Raw genomic sequence first — 18,769 nt, 5'->3', positions numbered from 1 at the left:
ATTATTATTTTTATTTTTATTATTATTATACAGAAAATAATGCAAGTCAAGTCGACGTATTTTGTCAAATTCCACACACACGTTACGTCATCAGCTTGCGTCAATAGAAACGTGCGTCGCACATACACTGGTCTCCACGCAAGAGAGAAAGTGTTAAATTAACAAAAATAAACTTTAGATCAAATATAGAGAAGGTGGGACGGTATGGATGACGAAGAGGAAACTTACAGGCTATGGAAGATTCGCAAAACCATCATGCAGGTGCGTTTGTTTTGAATGTTTGTTTTAGCTTGCTAACTTAGCATGTAGCTTAGCTAGCTAAACCGGAGGTTCCGCTCTGCAATGTCGGATACATGAGGTTTTTCTGGATTTCGATCGTATGTGTAGGGTAGTTTATCGGGTTTGTACTGACAAACTGTTTTTGTTTTTAGCTAATGATTTTTTCAGTGTAATTTAACAGCCGAGTTACTTCCTTTGCAGGAGAATTGCGTTAGCTCATTTGTTCAGGAATCAATACAGCGTGACCGTTTACCAGGACTGAGAGACTTTATTATTTACTAAATTAAGACCTAGCCCCTAGGCAGGAACCTATTTTGCCTTCTCATCGCTATTAGAGGTCAGCACCTAAACAGTCTTAGGAGTGAAGAGCTGCCCGACAGCTGTTGTCTGTTGTAGTTTGCTTCTTAAATACTGAATGAAGGTTATTCCTGGTCACTCCCCCGCTTCATGGTCTCCCCTTACACCCTCAGCTGTGTCATGACAGAGGCTACCTGGTGACACAGGACGAGTTGGATCAGACACTGGATGAGTTTAAGAGTCAGTTTGGAGACAAGCCCAGCGAGGGTCGCCCCAGGCGCACAGACCTCACTGTGCTGGTGGCACACAACGATGACCCCACGGACCAGATGTTTGTTTTCTTTCCTGGTAGGTTCACATCTATTAGTAGATACTATATTTTTAGGTAGAATAATAGGAGGCTAGCAGTCCTTTTATTTATATTGATATACATATACACACACACCGTTGCTTGCATACGTTTACACTTAGAGCATTGTATCTATGGCTATGCAGCTATGTGGTATTATGAAGTCATCTTTTCTTCGATTTTCAGAGGAGCCCAAGGTGGGAATCAAGACGATTAAGATGTACTGTCAAAGGATGCAGGAGGAGAACATCACACGAGCGATCATTGTTGTTCAAATGGGCATGACACCATCAGCCAAACAGGTAAGCGCCTACAATGTAGAACATTGTAACCAAACCAACACAAAAAATGTATATAAAATGGATTAAACATGTGATTTCTGATCATGTCTTGTAATTATGCTGCAGTTTCACTTTCTGTATGGATCTTGCTCTCCTGGTTAACATATTTAATGAAATGTCTCCTTACAGTCTCTAGTTGACATGGCACCCAAATACATATTGGAACAGTTTCTACAACAGGAGCTGCTTATTAACATCACAGAGCATGAGGTAAATAACAGACTGATAAACCCATTGTATTATAATCCTATTGAAATTACAAATTATCTTTCAGACTACGCCTAAGAGCTAGAATTACATTTTTGATTTGTGTTTCAGCTTGTTCCAGAGCACATAGTGATGACAAAAGAGGAAGTGACCGAACTTCTGGCAAGATAGTATCCTTGTACACACTGAACTAATACATTTCAAAATAATTTGTCTGCAGAGAATGCACCACAGCATCTTCAGAATACTTACTATCAATAATAATGTATGACAAATCAGTTGATTTACCTAAAGACCACCATCAAGCTGTGTTTAGTGTCTTCATGAGACTCAACTCTAAAATATGTATTTATAATCTTCCTTTAACATTTTTACCTCAGTAAATTAAAGGAAAGTCAGTTGCCTAGGATCCAGGCCGGGGACCCTGTGGCTCGCTACTTTGGCTTGAAAAGAGGACAGGTATCACATCTAGGACATGCTTTTTCTTACATGGTGCTGTGTATTTGACCTTGGGTCAATTCTCTTAAGGCTCTGACGCACCAACCCGACGGACCGACTGCCTCCCCGAGTTGGTCAAAAAAAGTGCCTCGGAACGCACCAACTTGAGTTTACATTCTGCGTACCTAATATGTCTGCAGAACAGCAGTGTGCCCTTAATCTGTGTTGTTGCCCAAAAAAATGAAAATTGGCAGATGATTCTGACGCATCACCCAGGCCGTCGTGACACCTTGTTAGAATTACAATCTCATATATTACAAAAATAGTTCACCAAAATGTGTTTCTGAAAACATTTTAAGTGAGATATAGGCCATGCAGATGCTGAATCTGTCTTCATTTCAGATCGAGAAAGGTCAGTTTAAAATATTTCCGTCAGATTTCAAGAGGCGTTAGTCACACTCATCCCACTTCTCATTTGTGGATTAGTCTGTCTGCCCACCTTATGATTCAACATGTTAAGTTGGTCCAAATGAAGGCCGACAGCTCCTCTGATTGACGATGGCAGTGAACAGGCTCAAGTCACTGACCTAGCCAGAGTCCGAAGGGTGATATTCAGGTTGGTGTGTAAGGGCCTTATAGTCTCGCTTTGCCAGCCCATCTTCCACGTGCTGCGGAAGAGGGTCTGACTATTCCACTGAGCATTCCGGGACGGCAAAAAAACATGCCCTGGTTTATTGCCATTTCTTTAAACCAATCACAATCGTCTTGGGCGGTGCTAAGCTCCGCACGGAGCCTCTGCAAAATAGCCTCGGGAAGTTAACTTGTTTTTGGTGGAACATGTACTTTCAAAAGAACTCTCATTGGACAGAGTTAAACTAGCTGTCAGGATTTACCCAGCAGAGACCTGAGGAGCAGTTAACCACAGTGATCCTAAATCCACCGGAATTTAGAATTACATCATAAAGAACGTGGAAGAAAAGTCAGTGTGATCACAGATTTAGACCCATTACGTAATTATGTTATTACAACTAACAGGAATGGCACAAAATAAACTGGACTTGTTTTTTTGTTTTTTTTTTATACACATGAAAGTTACAAGCATGTAATGTTGTTCCAAAGCTGTATTTCAAATTACCTTCTACCCATATGCAAATACTAGAAACATGGGTTGGGTGTTTTCTCTACAATTTTTCCAGGTAGTAAAGATCATCAGACCTAGTGAAACAGCTGGAAGGTACATCACATACAGACTGGTGCAGTGATAGACAGGTAAGGGTTACGGATAAATTTGCAGTGTGTTATGAAAGGTCAAGCCAGTCACACTGATCTAATTCGGCTTGTGTTATTAAACAGTTGCAATTTATTGTTTTTTATAGTATAATCATACAAATCTTACATAGGTTGGTTTTACTTTGGTCGAGGCTGTCCTTAGATTTACTTGAGGTCCCCACACTGTGCTTTTAAGAGTGATAAAGTAGAAGTTGTCCCAGCCACAATGTTTCAACTAAATGTATAGGAGGGTCAGATGTTTGACAGACGCCATCTATACATTTCCACTCACACCTAGAGTGTCACTGCTTTTAATAAACCCGCTTTGTATCTTATTTTTCCAGATATTCTTCAGGATCAACATTTAGGAGGACCAGTGAAGGAAATGTCTTTCACTCATCCTTCTGCTTTTGACTTGTTCAAATTGTGTTTTGTAATTACTTTTGTAAAATAAACTATTCAAAATGGAATCAGATATTGTATTTGAGGATTTCATTTACATCACCTTTTGTGTACAGTACATTTAACAAACTTCAAATTACTGAAAGCAGGGGACAAAGTAGTAATTCTATCTACATACTGCGATAGTTTTAGATGCCTACCTTTTTTTTCCTTTTGAAAGCCTTGAAAGCCATGCTGGACGGACTGAACTGGTCAGGTTATTGTGCCTGGTATGTCGCAGGCAAATCTACCACACACACACTGCAATACTGTTCCTCTAGTACCCTCCCCACTACCTGGTCAGTGCACATTGGCCACTAGTACCTACCTACCTCATTTGGGTATTTTGTTCCTGCTCACCTTTAACTGTTCCCCATTTGGCTTTACTTTGCCCTGTTAAATACAAATATCAAAACATGATTGTAGATAACATCAAACTTAGATTTTAAAATAAAATGTTTATTAAAATAGACCAAACATCCATAACAAAGCAATACAGGCAACATTTATAAAGAGACTATACCTTTTTTATTATTATTTTAGTGCTGAAAAAACCCAGCAGCACTTTAAGGAGAATTGGCTTTTGCTACCCACCTTTTCCTCAAGCTTGCAAGAGCAAAATATAAAACACTTTCAAATACAAACTATATAATTGGAGTGGAAACGTCATAAAATGACAAGATTAAATTGCATCAAACAGCAGTAAGCATGCAAAGGTTTCACTGCTGGGCTAGATCGATACAGCTGCAAACACCTAGACATTAAAAACTTTAATCTTTCTGTACACAGCCCTCTCAGATGAAGGATTTGCTGGATTTTAATAACTAAAACAAGATCAATAATCCGGTTACTCAGCTCAAACTAAAAGAACACACACACACTAAATATCAGACAAACTCAGGCTCACTGTCCCGGTTTCTGGTCAGGGCCAACTTCTTTCCACACAGACGTGCCAGTTGAAGCCCAGACAAGCTTAACTTTGGGGAGCATGGATACTTGTTGTTGTTGGACTGGTTCACGTTGAGCTCGGCCAGAGAGGCGCTCAGGTCCTGCTCTGTTCCCGTTTCCTCATCTGGAGGCCCACTGTCTGGCAGCGCTGGGGGCTCTGCTACGTCGTGGTCCTGATCGGCGTCTTGTTCCGGGTCTGTTTGGGTTGCAGACCGGCTGGACAGGTCCAGGCTGTCCCTGTAGCTCAGCTGATCTTCGTCCATGCTCACCTCACTCTCCTGCTTCACCAGGCCGTGGCAGTGTGTAGTCCTCTGACCACTCTCGTCCAGCTCCGAGTCAGAGTCCGGGAGCTGCTCACTAGACCCCAGCGACCCTAAAGAACTTCCTGTGGAGATGAAGAGACCAATGGTTTCTCAGCTCTGAACACACGCTAAACATAAAGGCCATATCTTAGCGATAATTACATTTTTAGAAGGGAAACATGTAGTCTGCCTACTTTTAAATATTATGAAGTCAACGGGAACCCCAAGAAGATGTGTCAACTTTTTTTGATTTACAATCATTTAAAAAGAGGGTTAGCAGATTTACATTTGAAACAGTATTTTACAACCTAGGCTTTCTAAAAACTTACCACATCCTTCCTCCATCTTGTCAGATTCTGGTTTAATTGGCTCCTCACTGTCTCCATCCTCCTCTCCATCAGCAGAGCTCCCGATCTTCTTATCTGCAATACTTTCCTGAACCTGGGGGAGGAAGGAAATGAAGAGATTGTTATCCAGAAAAACCAAGTGAAAGTATTTTTACTATATTATTTATTTATTATTAAAAAAAAAAATTATAGACAGCATATCAAAACTTGCAAATCAGAGGGAAAAGCTGTATGTCATAACTCTGGATGAGAAAATTTATGTAGCGCTTCCGTTGTTTTGCCTCTGGCAGAGCTAAACCAGGTTCTGTTCATGCTGTAGAATGTAAAAATAGGGTTCATGCTCATAAATAATTTGCTGAATCACATTAATCAAATCACAAGACATAATGTTACGATCTGTTTTGGTGTGACAAAGGGTGGCCTCACATAGCGACCAGTTTAGTTCAACTGAATGATAATGTGCTGAAATGCAAATATTTGGCTGGGGCGTGAGATCTTCAGGACATTAAAACAGGTAGTCACATTCATTGCCTGTTCATTTATTGCGTTTAATTTCCATATTTTTATACAAGGCCCACAACACCAAAAAAAAGTCTCAGGTGTGTATTTTAGTGTCCAATATACCACAGTTACTATAAAAAAAAAAAATACACACACACCTGCGGAGTGGAGGTGGAATCAGAGCGACAGGTTTTGTTGGACTGAGAGGTCTTGGACTGGAAGATGGCCGAATAGAAGACTATGAGGGCCTCCACGATGCGGGCCTGGTGGGGGTAATCAACCAGAGAGGACAGGGAGATCGTGGCCCCAGTCGGACGGGGACGCATCAGGGAGGGACCAAACACAATACCCAAGTTACTGGGACTCATCTTGTTATCTTCCTCTAGTTCTGCGATTCTGGAGGGAAGAAGGAGGAATAAATAGAGAGCCTGATCTTCTATCTTCCTGTTTTTGTTTGTTTATTTTTTTTAAATGACTGACCTCCGGAGGTGGCGAATGATGTAGCGCAGCGTAGCAACGTTAGCCTTGGGCAGCTCCTTCAGTAGCTCCTTCAGCTTGTTGACCAGGACCAGTACCTCTGGGTCGGTGTCTGGGCCCAGATCCACCAGCTCCGGACCCTTCCCCGCTGCTGGGTTGGTACTGTTTGACTCAGCCTCCTCTCCTTCTGGGGGGAACGCTTCACCATGCAGACTCTCCTTCGCCAAACCCATCAGACTGTTGTACAGGCGGAACAGCATGATAGGCTCTGGCAGCTGGGGGTGACGGATGCAGGAAGCGTTAGAGGGGCTGAATTAAGTAACACAACCTTTAAAAGTGACTATAGAACAACTTTCATTCCGAGCAATTCAATTTAACCAGATAATTAAGAGAAGGATCATTAAAAACACTCCAAGTGAACATGTCAGGCAGCCTAGGTACCTGCCAGTGAGGAATGCTTTGCTCAGGTAAAATAAACTGCAGTTTTTACTAAACAAATCTGACTTTGACTTATTTAAAAAGAAAAAACATTTGTGAGTTCAGCTATCAAACTGATTTACTAACAGTTTATCTGGTTAAAGAGCAACCAAAGTCCTAAATGATAATATTGTTATAAACTTGTGAGAGCAAGATAAAAAAAATTAATTAAAAAAATCTAATCAACAAAAGCATGAGGAATTCCATACATTTAGATTTCCTTTACTTGTTGATAGCCCCATTAAGTAAGTTTGTATTAATCTCTTTCAATTATCATTAATTTAAATTAAGGAACTACTTTATAAGAACTATAAGTATAATAGCTAGATTTAACGACTGATTTTAATTATATTAGAAAAACTTTGTGACAAACCAATTAACATATTGATGGTAATGCATTGTTTTTTTAAATAAAATGTACTATAATACTACTATACTAATTAGGAGATAAACTACGTTAGTCAGGTCCATTTGTTTACTAGCTGCCACCATGATAGCTGCCATGGTTCCCGAGGCCCACACATCACCTGAGCATACCGGGTTTTACTCTTGCATGTGTACCTGTCTGAGGTAAAGCTTGAGGACGTTGCTAATGTCATGTGGTGAACACTGGGACAGCTCCACCAGCTCCTTGCCATTCTCAAAGGCCTGACACAGCTTCTCCACACGAGTCTTCACCCCGTTCACCCTGTAGATGCCCTGCAACGAGGAATTGGACAATTTAAATACCTCGGGGGCAAAGATTCAGACATGCGGCACTCACTTTAAAAGGTCTCATGACATGGTGCTCTTTGGATGCTGTCATAGACCTTAGTGGTCCCCTAATACTGTATCTGAAGTCTCTTTCCCAAAATTCAACCTTGGTGCAGAATTACAGCCACTAGAACCTGTCCCACAATAAGCTTTCCTTAGTAGGTGTCATTTTCTGAGTCTAGGTGTTGAGGGGGGGGGGGGCGGGGGCGCGCAAGGTAAGGGCTGGGGGCGCGGCCTTGACCAACTGATCATCATGATTGATCAAGGTCATAAGGTAAAAATTCTAGATTGGCCCATCTGAGCCTTCATGTTGTCAAAGGCAGAGCAGGATACCCAGGTCTCGGTTTATACCCATCACCATACCGAGCCACTGGGGGACCATAGGCAGGCTGGGGGAACTCAATGTTAAAAAACAACAACTCAAAGTTAAATCGTCACGCCATGAGACTTCACAAATGGTAGAAATTCACTTTCTCACCTTCATCTTCAGTGCCCGTCTCTCTATCTCAGAGATACACTTGGTGATGATGAAGGGAATGCCGTCACTGGCACAGCTGGCTACCTGAGAGAAGTCCCTGCCAAACAACTGCAGACGGCCTTGCAGCTTCTTGTGGCCGCATTGAATGGCCAAAGTCTCCAAACAGCGCTTGTGACAGGCCAGGAAACACTGAGGATAGAAGAGGAGATGTTGACCTCATCCATCTGGTTGACCTCCCAAGTCTTTCTCTGCAGGTTGAATGTTAGGAGACAAGCAGCAAGACTCACCTCCTCGCACTCGGCCCCCTGGAAGTAAACATAGCTATCGCACTCTCGGCACTTTGAAGGAGTCCGTAGCTTCCTCAGTCGGTGGGTCTGGGCTGCTTTAGACAGGCCGATGTTACGGAAAGGTCGGGTCGACACTACTACATCAGGATCCATGCCGTTCATGTCTGAGGACAAAGACCCACATCATAATAAGAATAATATTGGGGCCCCCTTAAAAGCAAGGTGATACACATTTAGCAGTTTTTCCTTCTGTCTGGCCATGTTATTGAATAGTCACATCAATAGTGATTACAATCTTACTTGGAGCTTCAAATGAAGTCACATTCCTGTCTTTCTCGTCTGCGTCCTCATTGGAAGACATTGTTCCAGTGGATGATGTCCGAACAATTTTACTGATGTCACCTAGGACCAATATACAGTTGAAATATGATCACTCACATATATATAAAACAAATGAAAAGACACTTACAGCTCCCCTTTAAGTGGAAAAACCAATAGCGTCTCATTGTGGTTATTTATCAAAGCGATATTCTGTGAATCGGTTTCAAGAAGTTCTCACTCACTTTTGCTGGCAGTAGGAGACTCTAGGGCTCCCTCTCCGCCAACGCTGTCATCGCTCACTGTTGAACCCCACGACTTGTGGCCCTGTCCTAGGGATGACCAAGGGACAAGAGTATTATTATTATAGTCGGTATCAGAATAATGACATTACATGGCTAAATTGAGCCACTGTCAACAGTCATTAATCTTAAACTGGATAATTCAAAAAACATCGGAACTTGTAACTCTTGTATCCGTTTACTCTTAAAATATGGAATGAAATGAGCAAATGAACTATAGGGAAAAATTTACTGAAGGTCTCAAAAATACTAATCTTTACAAAACTACAGCTCAGTAACTTCTACGGCAGCAGCAGGCAACACTTACTCTTGCGGTGAGCCTCCGTGTCTCGGCTGTCTCCAGCTGCTGTATCCACACTGGTGGCAGGACCATCCGTGTGGCTCGTCTGCTCTGTGTTGAAACTGTCATTCCTTGGTCTGTGGCCATGGCTACAATGTGGAATTATAAGACTATTTATTTGACATTTTTGGTTAATACACATGTACACATGCCAATCAGCACATCTCAAGCTCTTATAATCAACAGTCTATGTCTTGATTGTTAAATCTGAACAAATCTTCGGAGCGTTCAAAATTGGGTTTTGTGCCAGACTTGACTAGCTGTTTTTCCTGTTTCCAGTCTTTGCTCTAAGCTAACCTAACTGTAGCATCATATTTACTGTACAGATGAGACGAAACGTTTTCTTTAGGGTTTAAACTGAAAACCTGGATAAGTGTGGCTCTGACTGGAGCTCTTACTGTGACGATGAGCTGAAGGGACTGTAGCTCTCAAATGTGTACTGAACGGCCGGCTGCTCTGGGAGCTGCAGGTCACGCACGTGTGCGGCATACTGCTGGCCTGGGTCGTACAGCTTGCTGCTCTCACACAGAGTCTGGTAGTGGACCGGCAAGGCTACGGTCTGCATGTGCATGAGCTGGTAGTACGAGATGGTCGCCTGGTGGGGGAAAGAGTTACAACAAAAAGGATCAGCAAAGACTTAGTTTGTCCCCTTCTGGGGCAATTTAGACATAGTTTGAAAAGGTCGGCATTGTTTTGTAACAATGAGGTGTTTGTGTGTGTGTGTGTGTGTGTGTGTGTTTGTTCTGACCGAGCGGATGGTCTGGTCGCTCTGTTTAATGACGTCCTGCAGTTGTCTCAGCACTGTGACCTTTGTGTGCTCCAGCTCCTGCTGCTGAGTGGTGGCATCCGCTATACATGTCCGATAGGTGGCCTCCGCTTCATCTGACTGAGAACACACGCAAACATTTTGAATTTTCAACTTAGTTCCTGCATTCTTGTTTTTTCTTTGTTAATCATTCAGATTTGAACAAAGATAGGTCAATAAAGTGACATTGTGGCAGGAAGATTTCAACATAATCACGTATCACTGAAGAACAACTTGCTCTTAAAATGTTACCATGCACATCCTTTTTCATTCCACAGTGATGAAGCTTTGAAAAAGAGCAAAAGAATAAAGTTACTGATAAGAACCTTGTTGCGAGCCTCTTCCTCTAATCTTTTCTTCTTCTCCAAAGACTTTGCTGTAGAGCCTCCTCCTTCTTCCTCAGCTCGAGAGGCTGCCATTTTGGCCTTGTCGTGCTCCTCGCAGCGGACCATGAAGGCTTGCTTGGCTTTCCGCAGGTTCGCTTCGCACTCCATCTAAACAAAGACAAATTATGTTTGGTCCTTACAATAACTTATTGTTATTAAGAGATAAATACAGTCTATTCCTAACGTGGTCTCATCTGTACAAAATAGGAGGTCGTACTAGTTTTCTCTTAGCGCGAATCCAGTGTTCCTTGATCTCCTTCCGTCTCTTTTCATGATCCTGCTTCCGTTGCATCAGAGGCTGCACAGACAAAACGCATCTGTGATCAATACAATGTGCGAAGGGGCAATAACACTCTATTAAAAGCAGCGTGAGGGGGGATTCAAGAAGGACCACAACTCACAGATGTTGTAAAGGTGTTCACGTTTACCTGGATGAAGGTCTGGTTGTGCAGGGTGGCGTTGGCCTGCTGCAGGCCCACACTCTGCTCCTGGTCCTGCTCCAGAGCCAGAGAGTAGATGGAGAAGAGGGGCATTTGGGGCTGAAAGGAAGTCAACACAAAAACGGGAAGAGAAGGTTTGGTATCCAACACAAACACTTGGACAGAACGCTGTATTGCTTTTGAGTTTACTCTACTTTTTAACATTCAACATCACAGATAACCAGTGAGAGAGATTCAGAGGTAAAATCAATAAGGTTTACATGTGTTATGCTGTGTTTGCAGGACTGGTACAATCTCTGGAGGCCTTTGGAGAACTCAGTCTCTGGTAAAATAGAAGAAAAGAACAAGTGTTAGCAAGTTTTTCTACAATGGTTCATGTACTAGGACTGCAACTATTACCTTAAATCAATCATTAATCTATATCTATTCACAACTGATCATATAGCTCAATGGTTCTTAAACATTTTCAATAATGTCCCCCCCTTTGAAATATTTTTTTAGCCAAGTACCCCCTGAACAGCGCAAGACATTTACAAGGCTTTGTCGGCCTTTATTTTATAAATGTATTGTCTTATAATTGAAAGGGAAAAGCGAGGGGGAATGACCCAGGTGCCCCGCAAGACATTTTAGGTGGGAATAAAAAAAAAAAAAAGCCTATATAAAAGGAGGTACAATACAACACCGCCCTATCAGTGTTGATTTACTGTTAACAACAACAACAACCACCTTGTAAATGAGAAACACTTAAATGCTGTTTCAAATGTTTAAAACCCATCACCAATTTCCTTCACTGTTGTACTATAATTATTTTTAAGAAGCATGCATCAGGTTGAAGAGGAACAATGCAGATTCTGTCCTGGTTGTGGAACAACGGATCAGATTTTCACTCTCACAAGAATCCTGGAGGGAGCCTGGGAGTGTGACATATCTCCAACCTGGCCAGGGAACGCCTCGGGATCCCCCGGTCGGAGCTGGAAATGTGGCTCGGGAAAATGACGTTTGGGGGCCCCTGCTGGAGCTGCTCCCCCGCGACCAACTCCGGATTAGCGGACGAAGATAGATGAATGGATGACAAGAAATGTCACGTACCCCCTGCATAACTCCTAAGTACCCCTAGATGTACCAGTACCATTTGAGAAACACTGATTTAGCTTATAAAACATTAAATTAAAAATGGCAAACACCAATCACAACTTGTGCAGTTTCCCACTCACCAAGTGAGATTCTCTTCTCCACGTAGGTCATCAGGTCCTTCATGTACTTAGAGATGGTTTTGGCATAGAGCAGAGCAGAGTCCACCCCTCCTTCGCTGTTTTGGAGGATCACATCCACGGCCTCAGCTCTGCCTACACATCAACATGCCCAAACACAGGTCACTGCACAGGAACAAGCGCAGTTTGTTACTATTAAAACATAAAACTGTGTTTGCCGGATTATGATTTGTGCGAGGAAAAATGTTTGCAGAAGAGGTGAAAAGATCAACAACATTCAATAATTTTGAATACTGTAACTTTTTTCTGAGATTTTCTGTGATGAAGACTTAGTTTCTGCAGCTGACACTGTTGCTGTAAAACATGTTGCTGTATCAGTGTTTACGTCAGCAGGGGGAGACCTTCCCAACATTCAGTGTGTGGAACAACATGTCAAAGCTTCCATGACCTGAATTTAGGTTGGATCCTTAGTTTCTAATGTAAACTGATGACAGAGTACACAGACAAATGTGAGTGAATGTAAGGTCAAAGGTGTAGCGCCATCACATGTCTCGGATGGACAGAAAGAAGTCAGCCAAAGCTGAGTGGGAGTGGGGGAGCAGCTGACTGCCTTACCAATGTCCTGCAGGTCGCCCCTGAACTGTCCCCCGTCTGCTCCCTGGCCTGTCGCCGCGTACAAGTTCTCCATCGACTACACAGCACAAAGATGATTCATTACTTACAACACACGTCTACACTTGTCATCAACTAAGGGATTTTTGGTTTGGAGTGGAAATCACCCTAGGTTAAGTGATAGTTGATTGAGGTGTACAAACTAGTGCACAATTTTACATAGTTTCTGACCCTGTTAGATAACCCTACTATTTTATTATATTATTTTGGTATAAAAAAACAAAACACTGGTGATAAACTCACCCTGCTCTTCTCAGTGGGCAGCAGGGAGAGCAATGTGCTGCTGTCCACCTCTCCCATCAGCAGTTCAGACACACTGAGGACAAACAAAGACACCTTTACATTGGCAAATATGACAAGTAAATATATTGATGTGGTGAGGTCACGGTGAATAGAAAGGGGGCAGTAATAATAATCTGTGTAAAAAAAAACTAGCAAATGGCAGATTTAAAAATAAATTTCATTAACTCGCTTGTTTAAATAAAGACTAGACAAAAAAGATGCCTCTCCATCTTGGTGTTTTACTGTTTATAACAGAAAACAACTGTCAAACAGAGGAAGAGAAGAGGAGAGAATGAGGAAACAGACACATCAGGCAGATTTCAACGGCTCCGCCAGCTCACTTCCTCCTCAAGCTCTGTGACAGATGTCTAAACCCTGAAATGGCACAGACTAGCATGTGATACACTGTATCACAGACACTGTTGCTGCACTCTACTCCAATTACACATTCCTCTACTACAGCTTTATTTTAATTTCTCAAATTTAAAGATTCAAAACGTTCAGGTTATATACATTTTTTTTTTAAAGATTTGATGATTTCATAGTTTTTGCTTTAAATAGTGTGTTTAGTCTCAAATTCGTCATTCTCATTAATTCTAGTGATTGATTATATTGTCAGTATGTAGCAATCTGTTCACTTGGAGCTGCCAGGTAGTCAACAGCAATTTCAACTTTTGGTTTTGTGTCATACGGTAGAAGAAAAGAACCACTTCCTGTTTTCGGCTCTGCCTGATGCAAATGTGTCACCATTGCTGCACTTCTCTCTCCAATTCCCAACAACAGACTACTTTGTACGCGTTGACACACACATACCCACTACCTGACACTTGCTTATTGTCTGTTAAAGAGGTAATACCGGGTCAGATACACTGGTAACAAGTCACTCAGTCATTGTAGCATTGCAAGAACAATAACTTTATCATACAAGTAGTGGTCACTATCTAGAAACTTAAGGATGGAAACATTTAGTAATTTCAATTATAAGGCAATTGTGAAGATGTATTAAATACTCACTTGCTGCTAAAAGCAACTGCAATGGTTTCAATTGCCTTCTCAAAGTCCTTTTTATCGGCCTCGTTGCAGGCCTCATAGTGGAAACCTGAAAAATCACAGCCATGTTCAAGTTTCAATTGTGGTTTAAAATGCATTGCTGACAACAATAACTATCACACCTGAACACCAGTTACATCAAGGTACATGTACAGCATTACCAAAGGCTGTGGAACTGTGGAAGTCATTTCTAGCAAACTAGTTTAAAAAAACAAAAAACCTGTATTCATCATCCTGTACTTTTTGTTTTCACTACCTTTTGATTCATGGCTGAAGGATTCTCCGGACAACGGACTGACCTTTGACTTTGGATATGAGCTTGCCAGCAGCAGTGAGGATCTCCACGGTGTTGAGCAGAGGGTAGGTGTTGATGACCTGCCGCAGCACCCGTAGGACCTCCCCCAAACACTCGTGAGCCACAGGCCGCTGACTCTCCTTACCTGGACGAGAGGGAGGAAGGAGGAAAGTATGGTTGGAACGAGGAAATGAGAAGACTGTAGTGCAGTTATAGCTGAACCACATCCTGGTTTTATTCCATAAACGAGGCATTTGCCAAATATTTTCTAACAGATACTTTTAGTACTGGTTAAGATTTTTCCAAGAAGCCATTTATTTTTTATACCAATACAATATGATAATTGAATTGTAGAGATTTGTAGCTTGTTTCAGACAGTTAGGAAATCCATCACATCAAAGTTAAATTGTAAATAATGGCACTGCAAACAGGGATCAATTAATCGCTCTCAGAGTGTCTTTGAATGCATCAATAAGGGAAGTGTTCAGTTCATGCTAACAAATGCATTACAACCCGTTGGTAATATTGGACCAAAAATAAGTTTTTTCATCTATTTTAAAAAAAGGAAAAGTTTTTTTTCTATCAGAGACAAGTTATGTTTTTGTGCAGATTAAACCAAGTATAGTTAAGGTGGCAGATTTATTTTGTTACCTTAAGACCGTAAGCCAGGCTAACCATTTCCCCATCTTCCCAGTACTTCTGCTAAGCCAAGTTAAGAGGCTCCTGGCTGTAGTTTCATATTAACCTTACAGATATGAGAGTGATAGATCTTCTCATCCAACTCACTTAAAGAATGCAACCATGCCTATTTCTCAAAATGTAAAACTATTCTTTTAATAGTAGAGACGGCCAGTCTGAGCACAAACGGTTAGGTCAGTGATAATGGGCAACATGTCTCCAGAGTGTCAGACAGGTTGACTCAACCTACACAGTGTCAGCTCCTCTGCTTTGATGTCACTGTACGGACGGAAGGACGGGCGCACACACACGCCAAGAGTGTCTGAGCAGCAGAGGCCAATAAGAACAGAGTGACCTGAGAGGATGTGGTTATCTCTATTGTATTGCAAGATTATAAATTAACTCTGGTGCCGCGCTACACCTGCTTTCTGCAGCTCATTAAAACAAATCACCTTACTCTCCACTTGCTTGCTTAGATGTTAATGGAATAAAATGGGACCTATAGAAGCCACAAGGTTCCAGAGTAAGTGATTGCAGCGAGGCAGGGGCGAAGCTTAAACTGGGATTGCGCTGCTGATTAAGGAGGAGGCATCGCAGCAATGCAGCCAACCTATCAGAGGAGGAAGTGTGGACGAGGCCCTTCTGTCAGAAGCTATCCATCATGGCTTCCTGTTTAGAAAGCACACTGGGTGGAGAACAAGACAGAACAGAGCCAGATAACAGCAGACAGAAAGACACACAAACAAAATGTCTTTTCAGTTTCATCTGAACCACAAAACTCTGCTCTGAAAAAGCCTTTGTTCCAACCGACCAAGTTAAAAAAACAAAAACCACCCATCGTTCTCAAATCCAACGTTTGTTTAGCAGAAGTGGTGGTATTTTACTCTACGAGGATAGGTAGAGGGGTTTGCCATTTTAAGCTGCGCAGCATCACACAGGAGGGGGTGAGTGTGTGAATGAGGCTGCAATGAACAAGAAGCTGGCTTCCTGCTGGAGACAAGAGTGCGGTCGACTCTGCGGGCGCAGCGGAAACGCAGCCCTTTACTTGGAGAGAGGACGCTCACAGCCACTTGTGTGAGGTGGCTCCACCCAATTCCCTCCCCTTCCCATGCACACGTGTCGGTGAAGATGACTGATGTAAGTTTAGCAAAAACCTTTTGTGGATACCTCACGTCTTTTTTGTGCGAGTCCCTTGTCAAAACTAACTGGATTGTGCCACAAGCCAAACACTATTGTTCTGTCTGCAAACCTATTATATACATGCATACAACACAAAAAGAAACAATGAACTATTGTCGTACTAGCCACAGGATAAAAATCATAACTAGCTACACACACACGCACGAACGCACGCACACGCAACTGTCTTGTCTTCAGTGATGAAAGCAAGCATTACTTGTGTCTTTAGTTCTGTGATCGCAACAGAGAGTGCTTAGGTAAAACCCATAACACACCCTCAAACCATTTTCTGAACCAGCTAACAAGACAGGAGCCTAACTCATTTCGACGGTAAATATTTGGGGATCTTCTACATATTAAATATGAAGTCATTGTTTCTGTGAGTTGATTCGTAAAGCAGATCTGTCAACACGCTCACCTTCAGCCAGCACGACGTCCTTCAGTTTCTCCACAGCCTCTGCGAAGCGTGCCACGTCCCTCAGCAGTGCCGGGATGTCCTCAACCTCAATGGCTGTGCTCTCTGGACCCTCAGGCGAAGCAGTGGGGGTCAAGGCCCCTTTCCCCTGGCCTTTAGTGAACACCCACGACTGGAGCGGGAAACCTGAGGAGACACAGAACAAATGCATTTGGTCATTCGCCAAGCAAACAGATTTTAGAACTCTTACGAAAATGTTTGGCTTTTTAGCCAAGTTAGATAAGACGATCAATGCCACCGTCATATCCGTCATGTATAGGGTTAAATCTTTAGCCTTACAGGAAGTAACACAATCCAGGCACCAGAACCCTTCAAATCTCACTAATTAACATTTTATATCTTGTTAACGTAACTTATGACAACTAAATTAAAGTGATTAGTTGCTTCTTGGTCAGGAGCGGTAACTTCTGCATCTGCCAGCCACGAAATAGTACGGCACATCATTGCCTGTTAAACTGCTAATTGCATTTTACACTTTTTTTGATTGTTTTTTAAATTGTTAAGATAAACAAACCATATATAGCATGTTAGTTAGTGAGCATTAACAAGGTGCTGACTGGCAGATGCGGTTAGCTTTGGACAGAGCCAGACTAGCAGTTCCCTGTTAGCTACAGAAAGCTAAGCGTGTAGCTCCCAAATTGTCAAACTATTCCTTTAAATGTGAGGCTTTGCTTCTGTTTCATTTATCATTGTAAATTGAATATCTTTTAAACTATTTAAGAATTTCAGCTTTTGTCTCTAAGACATTGTGATGCTATGTTTTTTACATTGGAGACTACAATATATATGGGGGGGAATTCCCCAAATCAATCAGTAATTAAAACTGGGATGCTGGGACTGCCACCTGTCCATACCTTGAGGCTTCAAAATCCACTTTCACACTTTATTAGAGTCTGATAATATAATTTAATAATAAAAACTTTCCTTCTGAAATCTTTTGCTTGTTAAATTTCAGGTAGGTGGAAAGTGTACTTTGTGCACTGTACTGTAAGTGTGCGGTCTTTCTCCAGATTTTGCTTCCTGGGAGGATGAGTTGCAAGGCTGACAGGAAGTGGATCTGGGACCTTAACAAGGTGATGAATAATTCCAAATGTTTTGAACCAGACCTGCAGCGCTGGCATGTCTGCTCAGCGCAGTCGGTCTCTTCAGGGTGGCGACAGGGGACGGGCAGCCCACTCCTTGCATCGCCGCCAGCTTGCCGTGCTGGATGCTGGGGGTGCTCGGGCAGGACAGGGAGACATCCTGGAACCCGGCAGAGGTCGGGGTCAGAGTTGAAGAGGAGGAAAAGAATGAGGGTGAGGAAGAGAGAGTGGTGTCGCCTGCATCTTTCTGGGGCTGCTCCTGAAGGATGGACAGCTGAGAGAGGGACAGGAAGAGAAAAAAAAAAGGTCACAACGATCACATGATTTTCATCGCGACCTGAACGGCATGAGGTCAACAAAGTGGCTCGTCTTCATTCTTGTGGCCTTAAACACAGCAGCACTGTTGTTGGTAAACACACATGTGAAGACTTTCACAAGATCCTGTGTCGTGTTGCAAAACACTTCCTGACTCCAAGCTGTTGTCGGGTGTGGCAAACAGAGCCGGGTGTAGAAATGTACTGTTTGGAATAATAACAGTGATATTTTTCATAGAAAATACCTTCTCAACTGCCTACAAAACAGTGCCTACAGTTCCCTACTACTGCATCTCATCTCCCATTTACGGAAGACTTTTATCATTACAGTTTGGGGCCTGACATGTGCATCTCCGGCAAAGCCAAGGAGCACTGCTCACTGCTACAAATAGTACTAACATTTGACAAGAAAGCATTTCTATACATTTTTCATATGTGTTGCACACATAAGATGCCATGCATACACGCAAACATACCTGCTTAAGCCATACGTTGTGCTTGTTGGGCAGTATGTCCAGTTTGTCCTTGCCTTTAGTCTCAGCTTTCCTAACTCTCTGACTGGTAGAGTAGGGGTTGTAGCTGTTTTTTCCACCACGTTTCAGCATGCTCCTTTCCCCCTACAGCTCTGTCCCCATTCTAACTAAGCACAAGTTAACTTTTACAACTGATCTCACAAGGACATTCCCACACTGTAGTCTGACACTGCTTTAGGGGTTACCCCCCCCCCCCCAAAAAGATATACTTCCTAT

At 42.4% G+C, this 18,769-nt stretch overlaps 2 protein-coding genes across 6 annotated transcripts; one reads left to right on the top strand and one right to left on the bottom strand.

Moving 5' to 3' along the window:
* The first annotated feature begins 91 nt into the window (after positions 1-91).
* polr2eb (polymerase (RNA) II (DNA directed) polypeptide E, b) lies at positions 92-3,653 on the top strand. 2 transcript variants are annotated; one of them, XM_034882456.1, is made up of 8 exons: positions 92-261; positions 750-924; positions 1,112-1,227; positions 1,396-1,476; positions 1,585-1,643; positions 1,854-1,932; positions 3,108-3,180; positions 3,536-3,653. In XM_034882456.1, the coding sequence occupies exons 1-7, from the start codon at positions 205-207 to the stop codon at positions 3,171-3,173; spliced, it is 633 nt and encodes a 210-aa protein (XP_034738347.1). In that variant the 5' UTR covers positions 92-204; the 3' UTR covers positions 3,174-3,180; positions 3,536-3,653. The 2 variants fall into 2 exon arrangements, with proteins under 2 accessions (XP_034738347.1, XP_034738346.1); XM_034882455.1 differs by having other exon boundaries at positions 3,525-3,653.
* Positions 3,654-4,072: 419 nt separating this feature from the next.
* On the bottom strand, positions 4,073-18,728 carry arhgap45b (Rho GTPase activating protein 45b). 4 transcript variants are annotated; one of them, XM_034881675.1, is made up of 24 exons: positions 18,497-18,728; positions 17,731-17,980; positions 16,563-16,750; positions 14,297-14,435; positions 13,962-14,046; positions 12,909-12,981; positions 12,609-12,684; positions 11,997-12,128; positions 11,043-11,104; positions 10,771-10,881; positions 10,560-10,640; positions 10,283-10,450; positions 9,900-10,037; positions 9,550-9,746; positions 9,119-9,240; positions 8,755-8,841; positions 8,492-8,593; positions 8,192-8,355; positions 7,905-8,093; positions 7,235-7,372; positions 6,200-6,471; positions 5,878-6,115; positions 5,201-5,306; positions 4,073-4,972 (listed from the first exon to the last, which is right to left on the bottom strand). In XM_034881675.1, exons 1-24 carry the CDS (start codon positions 18,623-18,625, stop codon positions 4,509-4,511), a joined length of 3,711 nt encoding a protein of 1,236 aa, XP_034737566.1. In that variant the 5' UTR covers positions 18,626-18,728; the 3' UTR covers positions 4,073-4,508. The 4 variants fall into 4 exon arrangements, with proteins under 4 accessions (XP_034737566.1, XP_034737568.1, XP_034737567.1 ...); XM_034881677.1 differs by having other exon boundaries at positions 4,073-4,954; XM_034881676.1 differs by having other exon boundaries at positions 14,297-14,437; positions 16,568-16,750.
* Between the last annotated feature and the right edge of the window lie 41 nt (positions 18,729-18,769).

Source organism: Etheostoma cragini, chromosome 9 (assembly GCF_013103735.1).
Source record: "Etheostoma cragini isolate CJK2018 chromosome 9, CSU_Ecrag_1.0, whole genome shotgun sequence".
In the NCBI taxonomy this organism is placed as follows: Eukaryota; Metazoa; Chordata; class Actinopteri; order Perciformes; family Percidae; genus Etheostoma; species Etheostoma cragini.
This window is presented reverse-complemented; position numbering and strand designations above follow the sequence as displayed.